Source organism: Pongo abelii, chromosome 18 (genome assembly GCF_028885655.2).
Source record: "Pongo abelii isolate AG06213 chromosome 18, NHGRI_mPonAbe1-v2.0_pri, whole genome shotgun sequence".
NCBI lineage: Eukaryota > Metazoa > Chordata > Mammalia > Primates > Hominidae > Pongo > Pongo abelii.
This window is the reverse complement of record NC_072003.2, coordinates 4000059-4016195: the sequence shown is the minus strand read 5'-3', so window position 1 is coordinate 4016195 and position 16137 is coordinate 4000059. Positions and strand designations below refer to the sequence as shown.

Sequence of the window (16137 nt, the reverse complement as noted above, 5' to 3'; positions counted from 1 at the left end):
TGGCTGATGAGGGGCGGAAACAGGATTAGAAATAGTTTCTCCAGTGACCCTGACCCGTTGTTTTTGCTTATGCATTAATGCAGACTGCGCCCTGGGGAACCAGCGTCTCTAACTGTAGGGACCTGCCAAGGTGTACCAATAGTATTAGGGTGCCGGTTTCACTGCTAGAAGTTTCTGGAGCAGTTGAGTGACTAATAGTGAGGATACAGGCCTGCATTTCCACTCTTCTTCTAAGTCACATTCTGGTCGTGGCTGTGTGTGTGTGTACACAGTGGCTCAGTTATGGATCACTACATCCTCGACCTCTTGGGTTCAAGCAGTCCTCCCACCTCAGCCTCCAAAATAGCTGGGACTACAAGCACATGCCATCACACCTGGCTCATTATTTTTTGTAGAGAAGGGGGTTTTGCTACATTGCCCAGGTTGGTCTCAAACTCCTGGCCTCAAGCGATCCTCGTGCCTGGGAGGATCTTAACCCAAGAAGACGGGAATGCTTCTTGAAAGACATTATCCAAATGAAATACAGTGAGAGTTGCTAAATATTTTGTTACTAGTCTTCCAGTTAGGACTTATCCTTCCAGGGCAAATGTTCAGACCTGGGGGCCGCACATTTTCCTGAATGCATTCCAAGTTGGCGGCACCTAAGACTTCAATTGAGGGGGAAGGTGGGCTGCTCACCTGCCCAGGTGCTTTAGCCCAACTCTCCTTCCCCAGGCGCACCCTGGACAGCCAAGTGCTGTCTATGGCACTGTAATCAGTGGCATATTTCTCCTTACTCTATATTTACCAAGTTGATATACTGGAAGGATTCCAGGAGCAAGCGGGTGATAGCAGACAACTGAATGCAGTCATGTCTTTCCATGAAAACTGCTTTTCTTGGCTTTCTTCCAACAATAGTAGGTTGCCAAGAGAAAATGCTTTTGGCTTTACAAATGATCTGGCCGTAGTCTGGGGTAGTTCTGGTTCTTTATGTCATTGAAAACGATAAATATTTCTGGCTATTAAATTATTTAGCAAACTTTTGCTCTTGATGTACTGAACTGTGTTGTTTTTTTTACACCTTATATGAATTTGTGGTTTTACATGTATACCAACTTGTGGAGAAAGATGCTTAAAAAACTCCAGCTTGAAAAATATGTCAGGTTAGGCTGAAGCCACATCAAATGGAAGTTTGTTGCTGTGTCGTGGCTGGCTTATGAGTGGTAGTTGCATCCATTTCTTTTTTCGTGGGAGTGTTCTTTCATGTTCAATTCTTCTATGTTTTGGTTTAAATTTCAACCCAAGAATGTTAGGCTAGGGTATTTTAATCATATGTCATTATTGCTTATGATTTAAGTTTGAAATAAACACCCTGAGTTTATTGTTTTTAAAGCTAAAAAACAATGTAGAATGAAAACTGGAAACGCTTATGATTTACCGGGACAATTGGAAAATAATGGCCTCTTCAGAGTATTTCTACAAATAGCAAATGCACAAGATTGTTGTTGTCACAAATGTTTTTCTGAAAATGTGTCATAATCAAATGCCAATAATCCCAGCCGGCCTCTCCCTATCATCCTACATGTTGGAACCACTCTCCATCATCACACGTTCTCTGAAAAGCATTCCTTTATTTCATTACTGTTTGAGCATGGTCAGGAAAGAAATCATATGTAGTGTAGAATGATTGCTCCCAAAGCTGTCTCTCATCTCCTCACCCCTAGTACTCACTGTGGCAGCTGCTCATCTTAGTGCTTCGCATATAGGAACTTGTTTAGTTCTCACGCAACCCTTAGAGGAGGTGCTGTGATCTCCATTTTACAGATGATAAAACCAAGGTGCAGAGAGGTTTAAGTAAATCCCTAGCAAGTGGTGTAGTCGCCATTCAGATATCCCCAGAGCCCACATAGTTGACCACAATGGCATACTGCCTCTATGAATGAAATTGTATTTGTGGCTGTGTTCCAATAAGAAAAATTTTGTTTTTTCAAAAAGAGGCATTGGGCTGCCTTTGGCCCCCAGGCCGCACTTTGCCACCCTGTTTTCATAGACAGATCCTGTCTCTGTCCCGGCTACTGGTGTGAGGCCGGTGAACTTGAAGGAGACAGAGTTCCGTTAAGCAGGGAGGTGATGAGCCCCCGTGCAAGGGCAAAGCCTCTAGTGGGGGCTGTGGGGAGCGTCTGCTGAGTTCTCAGGCTGATTTAGTGTGTCCCTGCGCTTTTCTGGGGACCCTTTCCTCACCTATGAAGTGGTAGATTTTAACTAGTCTTATTTCTCCACTTGTCTTTGCAAAGCTTATTACTGAACATCATATTTTGGTTCCTTTTTGTGTTTCTGACCAGCATCAGTGACCCCCCACAAAGCCCACTTCCTCTGAGTGCTCTGCTGTGTATTGTGGCTTGAGGCATGTCTTGAGGTGTGAGGAAAACTGCTGAAGTAGTCAGCTGCTGCAAAAACGGACTTAGTGGGCTCCTCGGAACCACCTTAAGGCCAGGTGCGGTGGGTCACGCCTGCAATCCCAGCCCTTTGGGAGGCCAAGGCAGGCGGACCACTTGAGGTCAGGAGTTTGAGACCAGCTTGGCCAATGTAGTGAAACCCCGTCTCTACTAAAAATACAAAAATTAGCCAGGCGTGGTGACATGCACCTGTAGTCCCAGCTACTGAGGAGGCTGAGACGGGAGAATTGCTTGAACTAGGGAGGCAGAGGTTGCAGTGACCTGGTATGGTGCCACTACACTCCAGCCTGGGCGACAGAGTGAGACTCCATCTCAAAAAAAAAAAAAAAAAGAAAGAAAAGAAAACCCAAACATCAAACTCGGCACTTGTTGCACTGAGAGTTTCTGATGGCCTGGCCGACTGTAGGTCAAGTTCTGCGTCGCGGTGCCATTTCTGGCCGTCCTCCTCCCCGACCCCCCATTGGTCACATGGTGGCCCCCTCGGGTGCATACTCATAAGTGGTTATGGTCAACCCCTTCTTGTGAGTGTGCGCTTCAAAAGGATGTTTGGAGATGAAAACTGGGGGAGTTTGTGTGTCAGAGTGGTTGTTTTTATGAGTGGTTGATGTCTCTGGAAGTGGACTATTTGCAAAGGCTTCCATACGTGACTCAAGGTTGTGTGAGAGCAGGAACCAGCTTGCCCTTCCCTGAAAATGAGGGGCATGGAGGAAGTTTCCTTCCCCCAAGGACAGGTATTCTTAATCTTTAGGAGATCTTAGAGTGACCCTCAAAAATGAACATCACACAAAATTGTGAACTGGTGCCCACCCAAATGCTCCCTCCCCTGCCGCCGTGGACTGCCTGGCCCATTGCCTCCTCTCAGTGGAGTTTGGCCTGCAAAGAACGTGTTTATCTGACCTTGTTTGACAGAAGAGCCAGAAAATGGATGCTTGGCTTGCTACTATTGTAGAAACCTGTTCTGGGGAAATACTTCTATTTTGATGATTTCTTCTATAACCTTTCAGTCTAAACACCTTTTCAATATCAGGAGTTTTTCTGATGATATTGAAGGACTTAACCTGACTTTTCTCTCTCCTTAAACTCCTTAATTAGTTCTTGGATTTCCATTTACTAACTTTTTTACGAGACTAGATCTCACTTGAGAGAAGGAGGAGTTAGGTGAGTAGTAGAGATATTCTCCTGGTTAGTGAGTGGAGAGAATCTTTCTGGTCTTTCTGAGCCTGGAACTTGTTTTCTTACTAATGTTTTGATAGCTGTCATATCATTACAAGTAGAAAAATGATAGTATTTGTCCCACACACTGAGGTAAACAGAGGAGGCTGTTGGCAGCCAGAAGTGACCATGGAGGCTGATGGGTCAGTAATTCTGTGTGCAAGTGGAAAGCTCTGGGTAAGGGCATGAGTGGGGCCTTATACCAAAGCCAGGGTTTTCCTGGCCCAAAGATGTAGCACAGAGGACCCATTTTATAGCCAGACTGGACTTTTGTATCTGCTGTGATCACACACACACGTTTCACCATTCTGAAAACCAACTCCGAGGGCCTGTTCTCATTCTGCCCGACTTTTCAGCATGGGAAAGTAGCTCTCCACTCCTGTCCACTCCAACTGGTAGCTGAGATCCTGGTTTGGCAGTTTTGAAGATAGAAAGGGGACTGTTCCTGCTGCCTCTTCCGATGCCCCCTCCAGCCAGTGCTGACCCTCTTTGTGTCTTGACTTTGGTCACCTGTTCGTGGTTCTTTGACCACCTCCTTCCTGGCTCTATTCCTAGGGGCTGCGTGGCATGGTGGTGCTTTGGCGTGTTCATTCATTTGGGTCCTTCCGCTGCATCCCTGGTATGTTGCAGGGGATGTAGAGAATGTTCCAGGAAAGTGAGAAGTTTTATCCCAGTTTTGTAACCGAAACAGGTTCAGGATAGATTATTATAAGCATTTATGTGACAGATAATCCTCTAGAGCTGTGTGGTACTTTGTACTTTCCGTGGTACCCATGTCTGCTGGAGTAGATGGACAGTCACAGTCTGCCTTTTCCCTCCCCTTTGTTGATGATGGTCACTCACCTACTTGCCAGACAGTTCAGGCCCGCAGCCACAGGATTTGATGGATGGGCTAGGCTCAGCACCAGGATTTGCTGCAGGTGCCTCTTTGTATTGTTCTTGGGTTTTGAGCTGAGCTTAAAGAGGAATTTCCTCATTAGAGCTCACACTGCAGTCATGTTAAGGCTAATCCAGTTTCACTCCCATTCTTTCTTGGGGGCAGTGGTTGGAGTTGGGGAAACCTCAGGATCTGGCTTCAATATTTTTCTTATCATACACAGGGACTATGGATTATGTATTTTTACTCTCTGAGTGAAGTGATAGAAAACAGAAGTAGGTTCTCAAACAGTTAATTGATTGATACGCTTGGTCACAATGCTTTTTCATGGGAAACCTGGGAGAGCTGTGAGGCATTGTTTAATTTAGTTTCATTATGGAAGCTCTTGTTCTTTTTTTGGGTACTTACTATAGTTAACTTTTCCTATTTTCTGAGATTAAACTTGAATTAAATGCTTAAATGAGTTCTGTTAGGAAGAATAGAGTAAAAGAAACTTTTAATATGTATGGGCTGTTGTTGAATGAGGCAGAATATAAATACTTTATGGGTTTTAATTTGTTAATATATAAATTTTACTATTAACTGAACAGTTGCCTATTCTGCTCTGTTCTGCTTTTTGAATTTTATTTAAAAGAGTGTATGGAATACAAAAAAAAAAAAGAATGAATAAGACTATATTTGCTAGCACAACAGGGTGACTATTCAAAAATAATTTAATTGTACATTTTTAAATAACTGAAAGACTGTAATTGGATTGTTTATAACACAAAGGATAAGTGCTTGAGGTGATGGACACCCCATTTACCTGGGTGTGATTTACAGTACATGCGTGTAAAAACATCTCATGTAACCCATAAATATATATACCTACTATGTACCTCCCAAAATTAAAAATGAAAAAAACTTTTTAAAAGATTATATAGAGGTTCTCTAGTAGCATTAAACCAAATCCTGATGAACCTCCATTGAAAATAAAGCCAGCTTTACAAAAAAAAATTTTTTTTTTTTTTTGAGTTGGAGTCTCCCTCTGTCATCCAGGCTGGAGTGCAGTGGCAAGATCTCGGCTCACTGCATTTTCTGCCTCCCGGGTTCAAGCAGTTTATTCTGGCTCATCCTGGGATTATAGGCATGCACCACCATGCCTAGCTAATTTTTTGTATTTTTAGTAGGGATGGGGTTTCACCATGTTGGCCAGGCTGGTCTCGAACTGCTGACCTCAAGTGATCCACCTGCCTTAGCCTCCCAAAGTGCTGGAATTACAGGCATGAGCACCCGGCCTACCAACTTATTATCAAGTAACTGTTAGGACATTTAAAGAAATGTAGATTTTCATTGATTAGAGTTAGACATCTTGATTTTAATATTTCATTTTGGGCATTGGTCCTAAAAAGTATGTTAGCCTAGAGTGGGGGACCACAGTGCTCAGTTTGATTAATGGAGAATAGATACAGACTAGGAATTCAGAAATCTAGAATCTCTAGAAGCAAATGGTTTTTATTCATAACTGCAGCCTAGGACCAGTGTATGGCTCTTGAGTTCTGCCAGGAGATGGTTTGGCACCAGGAGGTAGCTTGCCTGGGCTATGAGCAGTGATACCCTGTGAGAGAACTGACCTCTTTAGCCTGGTTATTAACTTTATCTGATAAGGAGAGGCTGGGGCTGGCCCTGGTGCCAGAGATTTGAACGCTAACCTCCTGCATGTAGCCTGGGTTTTGTTTTTATCATAGGCTAAGGACGGGATTTTTTTTCCCTATTTTTGAGAATTGTGTAGATCCCTATGAGCTGGACGTTCCTTACATACCGTTCATGATCTTTGACTTGCCATGTTTTTTACTTTGTGAGAATCAAGGTAAAAACTTGTTGAGACTGTTTCCTTCACTCTTTTATCTGATGGCCAGGAAGAAAAGGTACAAACACATTTCTTGATGAAATCTGTCAAAGTGCTTCCAAACACTGGGTTACCCTTTGAAATTGACCAGTTATGGCCAGGCGTGGTGGCTTATACCTGTAATTCCAACACTTGGGGAGTCTTGAGGTGCATGGATCACTTGAGGCCAGGAGTTCGAGGCCAGTGTGGCCAACATGGTGAAACCCTGTTTCTACTAAAAAATACAAAAATTTGCCGGGTGTGGTGGCACATGCCTGTAAACTCAACTACTTGGGAGGCTGAGACACGAGAATTGCTTGAATCTGGGAGGTGGAGGTTGCAGTGAGCTGAAATCGTGCCACTGCACTCCAGCCTAGGCAACAGAACGAGACTCTGTCTCAAAAACAAACACACACACACACACACACACCAACAACAGAACGAGACTCTGTCTCAAAAACAAACACACACACACACACACACACACACACACCAACAACAACAACATTGACCAGTTAGAAAAGGGCCCCAGGCCAGGCAAGTATTATCGACCTGATCACACACTCATACTCACCCTAGCAGGGCTATCTTAGGAAAATTGTCAAAATATCTGGGAAGTTTTGGAAATAAACTTTCTGAAGCAAGTCAGGTGAACTTTGAGGTCCATGGGACCCCTTTCAGAGCGCGCTGGCCTCTTGGTACTTATGTCCCCTCTTCTCTGGAGCCAGGGTGCCTGGGCATTTGGTGTGGAAGGAAGATGGTTACCTGTCCCCTTCCCCACCCCATCAGCTGTCACCCACTTTGGTTTGTCAATGCTGGGCCTAATTAATTAGAAACTTCCAAAAGACGTTGATTTTTTTTTGTTTGTTTGTCAAATTGGTTGACATAAGGTGTGAGCTCCGTGACAAGTGGGATGTGCATCTACGCAGCCTCAGAACTGGGCTTGGCTCATAGCAGGCACTTGGTGACTTCGAGGATGAATTGATCAAGGGAAATGAGTGCGGGTGTTCTGTCATATTTTGTCCAAAGTGAGAAATTTAGAAACTGGGAAAAAAAAAAACAAACGTATTTTTTGTTGTTGTTCGTGTTGTTGTATTCAAATTCTAGGCTTCTAAGAACAATGTTTCAGCGGTTTGGTTATATGTAATAAGACAAATTCTGAGAGTGGTAATTGTTCCATGGAATTAATTTGGTATAGTAGTTTCTGAAAATATAAATTCCTGCTTCAATTAAATTTCAGGTGACAGTTGAAGGAAGCTTCTTGCAAATCAGAAATGTGCTTAATATTTATCGAGCTACCACCTTGCCTAGATTAAGTCATTTGAACTAGAAATTGAGTCTGGTTTGTGGACTTGGTGAAGAATTAGTGTCTCAGTTCACTTAAGTAGAGCACCTAGTGGTGGCAAGAATGTGATTGCTTTCAAAAAGGTGAGAAATGTCACCTAGGAGGACTACATGCGGAAGGAGATCACCTGCGTGTGAAATGCACAGAGCTAGAACTTTCTGGTTATACTCCTTTGGTTTTTATTTGTGTTTTTGTACAGGCATTCAGCAGAAAGGGCCAGTTGTGTTGAGTGTTGATTTGTTTGTAGCCTAGACTTTTAGAGCTGAAAGAAATAATACGATCCATCTTGTTCAAGACACTCATCTTACAGGCAAGGAGTTTGAAGTCCACAGAAGGAATGTAAGTTACCCAGAGTGGACATGTTGGCGTGGCAGTCACCAGGTGAGGCGGATGGAGAGAACTGAGCTATGATTTCTTGACTGGAAACTCACCCCAGGGAGGTTTTCCCTATGCGGGGACCTTCCCAGTCCATCAAGCTGTGACCACTACACCAGAAATGGAGAACACACAATAGACAGAAGGTGGAATATTAGAGCTTTGCAAAAAGGCAAAGACAGGCAGCCCAAGCATCCAGTTTCTTAATTAGTCTTCGTTCCTCCACAGGGAGAAGGATAAGCACTGGGATATTGCCATGGCAATTCCTGAATTGACCTGTGGAGGCTGGAGCTGGGGGTCATCAGGGAACTTGGCCCACGTCTGTTGATGGAAGGAATTCCAGTTGGTTGCAGGCCCTCACGGAAGCATAGCTGAGGGTTCCTCTTTCCCATTCCTGCCTTTATCTAGTATATATTTGATTTCAGTCCACTTTAATTTTGTAAAAAACTTTATTATGGAAAATTTTAGGCCGGGCGCAGTGGCTCACACCTGTAATCCTAGTACGTTGGGAGGCCAAGGTGGGCGGATCACCTGAGGTCAGGAGTTTGAGACCAGCTTGGCCAACATGATGAAACCTTGTCTCTACTAAAAATGCAAAAATTAGCTGGGTGTGGTGGCACGAGCCCATAATCCCAGCTACTCAGGAGGCTGAGGCAGGAGAATTGCTTGAACCTGGGAGGGGGAGGTTTCAGTGAGCCGAGATCACGCCACTGCACTCCAGCCTGGGTGACAGAGTGAGACACTCTCAAAAAAATAAATAAATAAATAAATTTTACACCTGTACAGTGGTAGAGAGGATACTATAACCTCTGTGTACCCATCGCCTACTGCTTCGTTAGTGATTATCAGTACCTTACCAGGCTCTCTCCATCTGTGCCCTTTTCCTGCTACCTCCTCCTGCCCAGTGGATTAGAGGTGACCCTTAAGCAACTCAGGGGTTATGGGTGCTGACCCTGCCAGTCGAAAATCTGCTTGTAACCTTTTGACTCCATAAAAGTTTAACTACTGCTAATCCCCTGCTGTTGATCAGAAGCCTTACCAATAGCATACACATTTGCTTAACACAAATTTCATGTTTTATGTATTATATGCTGTATTTTTACAGTGAAGTAAGCTAGAGAAAAGAAAACGTTATTAGGAAAACCGTAAGGGGCCGGGCACGGTGGCTCATGCCTGTAATCCGAGCACTTTGGGAGGCCAAGGTGGACGGATCACCTGAGGTCAGGAGTTTGAGAACAGCCTGGCCAGCATGATGAAACCGTGTCTCTACTAAAAATACAAAAAAATTAGCCGGACATGGTGGCGTGTGCCTGTAGTACCAGCTACTCAGGAGGCTGAGGCAAGAGAATCACTTGAACCCAGGTGGCAGAGGTTGGCAGTGAGCCGAGACCGCTCCACTGCAATCCAGCCTAGGCGACAGAGCAAGACGCTGTCTCTATTAAAAAAAAATAAATAAAACCGTAAGGAAAAGAAAATATATGTACCATTCATTAAGTGAAAGTGGGTCATCATCAAGGTCTTCATCCTCGTTGTCTTCACGTTGAGGAGGATGAGGAGGTGCTGATCTTGATCTCTTGGTTGGCAGAGGCTGAGGAGGTTGAAGAGGAGCAGGAGAGACTGAAAAATATTTCCGTATATGTAGACCCATGCAGTTCAAACCCATGTTGTTCATGGGTCAAGTGTATTTTAAAGGTGATCCCAGGTGTTGTATCATTTCATTGCAATATTTCCACTGTGTGTTTTGAACTAATGGAAACTTTGTTCAAATCTGATGGGGAATCTAACAGAAACTAGATACCTATGGAGTAATTAAGGATTAAACAGAAAGAATTCCCCTTGGGTAGCAGCTTTGGAAGGTTTTGTTTTCCTAATGACTTTCTTCGGGTGTTGGTGCCATTGTCGGGGCAGGAGGGATTGAGTGAGGAGAGTGGCTGAGGGTGGGGGGAAACAGCTCGTCTACTTGCGGGATGGGGTTTAGGGTGAGGAGAGAGTGGCTGCTGGGAGCTGCTTCATGAGCCTTCTGCTTGGAGCATGTGAACCTGATAATGAACCTTGAATTTATCATTGCAATGAGTATTTCGTAGGAAACCATGTGAGCATTTCCCAGGCCGTTCCTTTTATATTGACTGCATCACCACAGCTGATGTTACCTGTTTTTTGTTTCAGATGGGAATAACTGGGAACACAAGTCCATTTGGACAGCCCTTTAGTCAAGCTGGAGGGCAGCCAATGGGAGCCACTGGAGTGAACCCCCAGTTAGCCAGCAAACAGAGCATGGTCAACAGTTTGCCCACCTTCCCTACAGACATCAAGAATACTTCAGTCACCAACGTGCCAAATATGGTAAGTTACCCTTGGCTGACGTCAGTGTTATGGCTCTCCGGTGGGTGCCGTGGTCTGTGGGTTTTTACCGTTCTCACAGTGAAAGTCTATAACTAAAAGTGTGTCAGTAGGTGATAGGAAGAGAACTCAGATTTCTCATGAGTAGCTCTCTAAATGAGTTTAACATTTTCTGTGATGAGCTAGCAACAGGAGAGATAGGTGAGGATGATTCAGCCGCTCCTCCCAGGCTCCTTTTGTTGATGGAGAGAATTCACGTGCACGAATCACTTTACCTTTCTCTCCAGAATCATGAGAACCAGAGATACTGGCTTTTCTTACACTTCCTGTTTGTTAGTGGCTTGATGATGTCAGTAGAAGCCCATTGATTTGTATTACTGTCAGATGATAGACATTTTATCTTCCAAAGACACTACTCTGTTGATGAGATGCGTATTATGTCCAACACAATAGATGATTCCACATGTCTTCATCCTCCCTGAGGTTTGAAGGGATTTTATAGATGGGAAATCTATAAAATAGGAACTATCCTTATCACTTCTCAACCTGATGAACCAAGATATTAATGGGAAAATATCTCCTTTTGCACCACCAAATAATAGAATCTCTTTCATTTCAAAACATTGAGGGGTAGTGCGTTCTTTTGTCCAGCCTCTCTTGCTCACCCCCGCTGCTGCGTGTCTGGTGTGCTCTTGGTGGTGGGTGAAGACCACAAGCAGCCATCTCTCCCCACTGTGCTTGTTGCTGGGAGCCTGACCTTCCCAGCTGCCGTAGTGATTTGGGAAGATCACAAGAAAGTGAGAGGATTATGTTCAGAAAAATTTGCTTTTTGTCTTTCAGTTTTTTACGCTTTTTATTTTGAAGTATTTGTTGTAAAGACAGCACAGAGAATTCCTATATATCCTTCACCTCATCCAGCTTCCTCTGATGCATCTTACATAACCTTGGTCATTTCTCAAAACTAAGTAATTAGCATTGCTTACAGTGCTTAGAAGTTTTGAGGTTGCTGGGAAGCAGAGAGAGCCAGATCGCTTTCTCTACTTGTTTGATAAAATCAGGAAATGAGAATAATGAGGTGTCCTGTCAGGTGCTGGCTCCCTGCTGGTATGGTACCTCCATTTAAAAAGGTGGTTGAGGCCGGGCGTGGTGGCTCACACCTGTAATGCCAGCACTTTGGGAGGCTGAGTCGGGTGGATCGTGAGGTCAGGAGTTCGAGACCAGGCTGGCCAAGATGATGAAACCCCGTCTCTACTAAAAATACAAAAATTAGCCGGGCGTGGTGGTGGACACCTGTAATCCCAGCTACTCAGGAGGCTGAGGCAAGAGAATCGCTTGAACCTGGGAGGTGGAGGTTGCAGTGAGCCGAGATTGCGCCACTGCACTCTAGCCTGGGTGGCAGAGCAAGACTGTGTCTCAAAAAAAAAAAAAAGGTGGTTGGGTATGTACAAGTAACAAAACTTGCTCTCAAAACTGTGAAAACAACCTAAAGTTCTTAGGACTTCTTTATTTCTTCTGATAATCCCCTTGTAACTTTCCTTGATATGCTTCTTTCTTTCCAATAACTTTTTGTTGCCAGGATTGTCCTGTTCCTGATAGTACAGGTCCAGAACCTGAAACAGAGCCCAGAGGACCCTAGGTCAGCCCCTCAAGTTCAGGGAGCGGTACTGACCTGCATAATGCTGGGCTCTGGCACCACACAGATCCTGTTCTTTTCTGTGCTTCCTTTTCCAGTCCTCACCGAAAGGACAGTAGTGTGGACTCTGGGGTTGGTTGTCATCGATTATGCCTGCTCAGTAACCAGGAGCACATTTTGGCTTCATAGTGAAAGCATTTGCTTTTTCCAAGACTTCTTGTGTTTTACAGACAGGGAAACGCTGACCTAACATTTTCCTCCCTTTTCTCTTTAAAAATATTCTCCAGCCCCACTTCCCCATCCCCTCTCCTTTATCTACAACTCAGTGACAGAGTCTGTGCTCCGGGCCCCTCTGCTGCCTCCACTGCTGCTCCAGAGGGCTGAACTTGGCAGATGTATGCTTGTCAAGGGCAGTTTCTGCCCGGGACTGCAAAGAGGCTGCTCATTCCCTTCACCTGCAGCAGGGCTGGAGCCATTTGGTCCGGGGCAGGCTCCCCTCTGCCTCTGCACTGATGGTAGTTCTCTGCTGTGAGCCAGTTGTGCCCCAGAGGATGTTGGCCAGCATCCCTGGCCCTACCCACTGGGTGCTTACAGCCTTCTCCCCTAAGCCATGATAATCAAAAATGGCTCTAGGCACCAATATATGTTCTCCAGGGCATAGTCGCCCCTAGTTAAAAACTCCTGCTCTGGAGAACTGGAGAGTAATTGGGAGAAGCAGTAGCAACAGCATCTCATCCTTTTGCCTGTCTTCTAGACATCTGACAGAAGTAGAACCACTTCTTTTCCTCTCTGCCTGTCTCTCTTCCCCCCCCCCGCCCCCCCTTTCTTTCATCCCTCCCTCTCCCCTTCTCTCCCCACCCCCTCTCTTTCTCTCTCCCTCTCTTCCTGTTTCTCCGTCTCTCTCTGGTCTTCTCAGGGTAAACTGAGAAAGCATTTTTGTCCATGGGAACTGCATTACTTGCCTGGTGGCCACTGTCTCACAAGAACCCCTGTGTACTTTGAGACAGATCCACAGATGCCTGTTGGGGGTAAACTGAATGACACCACTGACCCTGGAGGTCACAGATCAGATGGGGCTGTGCCCACGTGTGCCTTTGTGAGGCAGCCTGACCCAGGAACAGCCTTCAGTGCTCCACATGGTGGTAGGAACCAGAGGGGACTGGTGGGAAAGTGGGGTACCAGCACACATGGTCTCCCCAACATCTTTCTAGGTAATTTTTACCCTATTTCTGCAATAGCCTCTTAAGAGACATCATTCCAGGTCCCATTTTACAGCTGAGCAAGTTGAGACTCTGAGGAGTTTGGGTTGTTCAAAGCTATGTAGCTTCCTGTTTGCAAAGCCTAAAACTCTTCAGTTATGTTCTGAGGTCATGTTTTTGCAGCCCTGAGCCTGCCGGGAATGCTTCACCAGCCCGTGCTTAAACAGTTTGTCTGCACTTCCTCAGATGTGTTTTGTAGTCTTTTTGAATTTTCAAAATTATATCTGGCCTCAAAACCCACAGACTTTTGCATACTGAGGGTAAACACTTAGAAAGAAATCTAGGTCTATTTACTGAAAAAATGAGGTGTCAAACATATTTGCATTTATTGTCATGCTTTAGGGGGTACCCAACTAAATTTGGTGTCCCAAACAATCCCAGTCAGAACTCCAGTGCCAAATCACCTGGTGCCCTCTGCAGCTCTTTCCTGGAGTGATTCAGCCACGCGGCCAGGGAGCTCTTGTTCCTCTCCCCTCCTAGTTTCTATAGGAGTCCAACACTGGGTAGCATTGAGGAAGGGAAGGATATGATCATTCAATTAATTTGTCACATGTGTTGAAAGCCTTTTGTGGGCTCAGGTGCTGGGAGTCGGCTCCCCAGAAGGCAACTGGGAGTGACACAGAGCTCACTCCACTTTTGTGAAATGGAAGGTGTAGTGGCCACGGAAAACAAATCATTACAAACTGCTCCAAGAGGTCTACGTAGCACTCAGCGGTTCAGATTGTCACAGGGATCTCTTTAGATGGAGCCATCAGAGAAGGCCACATTGAGGAAGGAGATTTAAAGGCAAGATTGGAAAGTTGAGAAGAAGCCACAGAGACCTCAGGGTATTGGGAGAGCACTGGCTTGCATAGGAACTGGTAGAAGTCCAGAAAGGCCACCATGAGGAAAGGGAGCAGGGCGTGAGTGGAAGTTGGGGGCTGAGCAGGAACCAGTTCAGGGGGCCTTGCAGGGAAGGTGGGCCATTGGCTTACAGGGTAGGGTGTGATGCAGGAAGTTGAAGCCACTTTAGTTGAGTGAGGAGGAGAAGTTCAAGGGCTATCCTTCTGGAAGTAGAACCCACCTGTTTCTTGGTGACGTCTTGCTTAAGCTTTGGATTGGGCTTTCTGACATTTTCACAAAATGCCGTGTAGTAGTGGGATACGTCTTAGACTGAGAACATTCAGTGACCAGAGGGCCCTCATCTTCAGGTTCTCCCACGTGGTATCCTGCAAGAGTTATTTCTAATGTGAAGTTTGTAGGTGTTAATTTTTTTTTTTTTTAAAGAACTGCATTATGGAGACTTCACCATTCTTAAAGTTGAGATGCAGGAGATTCATCAGTAGTGCTGCTTATTTAAAATTGCTCATGAGAGTGATGTTACGATTTGTTGTGATTGAGTTTCAGAATTTTGGAGTGGAGGTTGTGGACAGGGCCCACGGCAGCTGCTGATCTACGTCTCTGAATGGAAGGGCGGTGTGGCTGGAAGACTGTGTAGACGGGAGGATGGGAGAGTGGTCTTCTGTGTCCTGCCAGAATATCACAGCTGCGGCAGTGACACTGGTAGCACCTGAGTGGCAAGCCGTGTGCTAGGATGCCCTCCAGGGCCCCCTGTATCCAGGGGTTCATTCCATTGCTGTGTCTCAGCACCTGTCCATGGCCCCACCTGCATCCGAGTGACGGGCAGTTCCTGGGCCTCACCCAGTCCTCCCAATTCACAATCTCTTAGGACGAAGGTGCAGAATCTGTGTCTTGTACTCTTAACTTGTGAAACTTCAGCTTTTTTCTTTCTCAATTTCCCAATTCCACCTAATTCCCTCTAATATAACTCAGATAATTCTTAAACACATGGGCTTGCGGTTCTTTGTGTTCTGCTGGAACTCGTGGTTTTACATGAGCTGCTCTAGTGATTCTGATGTGGAATAAAGATCATGAAAGCCACTGTCCACTGACGCCATGAGCCATTGGCATCGTGACCAGCTGGCCCACTGTGGAGTGGACTTACTTTGTTGGTCTTCATGTCCACTTTAGTACTTCAGAAGGCTTCACTAATCTTCCCCTACCCCCCAACCTTGTTTGTCATATTTTCATAATTTTCTGTCCCGTGTCTAGATTGTGATCATTGAGGGAGCAAGACTTAAACTGGCTGCATAGGGTTAAGCTTCGTGAACGCGAGGATCTCTGTCTTTGTTGTCATCTTTGAGGAGCTCCTCTCAGTTTTGGTTTCCTTGCACAAATGCCTATGTTCCCTAACGTTATACACAAGCTCCTTTCACTGCACAAGTAGAAATTGTAAAATCACTGTTTGTCTAATACCTCCCTCTATCCTAGGACTAAAGAGAGTCCTTATAGAGTTCTGTGGAGACGGCAGGTGAATAGTCATGTCATCTCTTCACCATAACAGTGTCCATAGAAAAATTACACCATGATTACGAATTGTGTCTCACTAATTGAATTGGAAAACATGGGGAAAGTTTGGAAGTAAGCCCTTGTCTACAGTTATTAGTGATTTAAGTGTTTGTGTATTCTTAAGAGTTTATGTCTATTGACTCCATCTGTATCTTGAAGATCGCTGAGAAAACATGTATGCAGGGCCTTCAAATGCTGCTAAGTATAAATCTTCTATTCAAACTTATCCCCATTGGTTTTGGCAGTAAGTATCAGCTGGGAAACATAATTTAAGCACAAAATAATGATACGTGATGTGTTGCAAATAAGAAGAAACTATAAATTGAGAGAAAGTAGCGAGTCCTTTGGTATCAGGGGTAGCCCCACATATTACAAGGGCTCAGTCAAGGTCATTTAACTTACTTTC

The 16137-nt window shown here is 44.9% G+C and overlaps 1 protein-coding gene across 4 annotated transcripts in view; it reads left to right on the top strand.

The window, feature by feature from the left end:
• CREBBP (CREB binding protein) overlaps positions 1 to 16137 on the top strand; it is a 154868-nt gene that overhangs the window by 58940 nt on the left and 79791 nt on the right. For all 4 annotated transcript variants that reach the window (XM_002826060.5, XM_054533356.2, XM_054533355.2 and 1 more), the window contains exon 3: positions 10278 to 10454. In XM_002826060.5, the coding sequence (XP_002826106.3) occupies positions 10278 to 10454 (177 nt within the window). The remainder of the gene's footprint in view (positions 1 to 10277; positions 10455 to 16137) is intronic.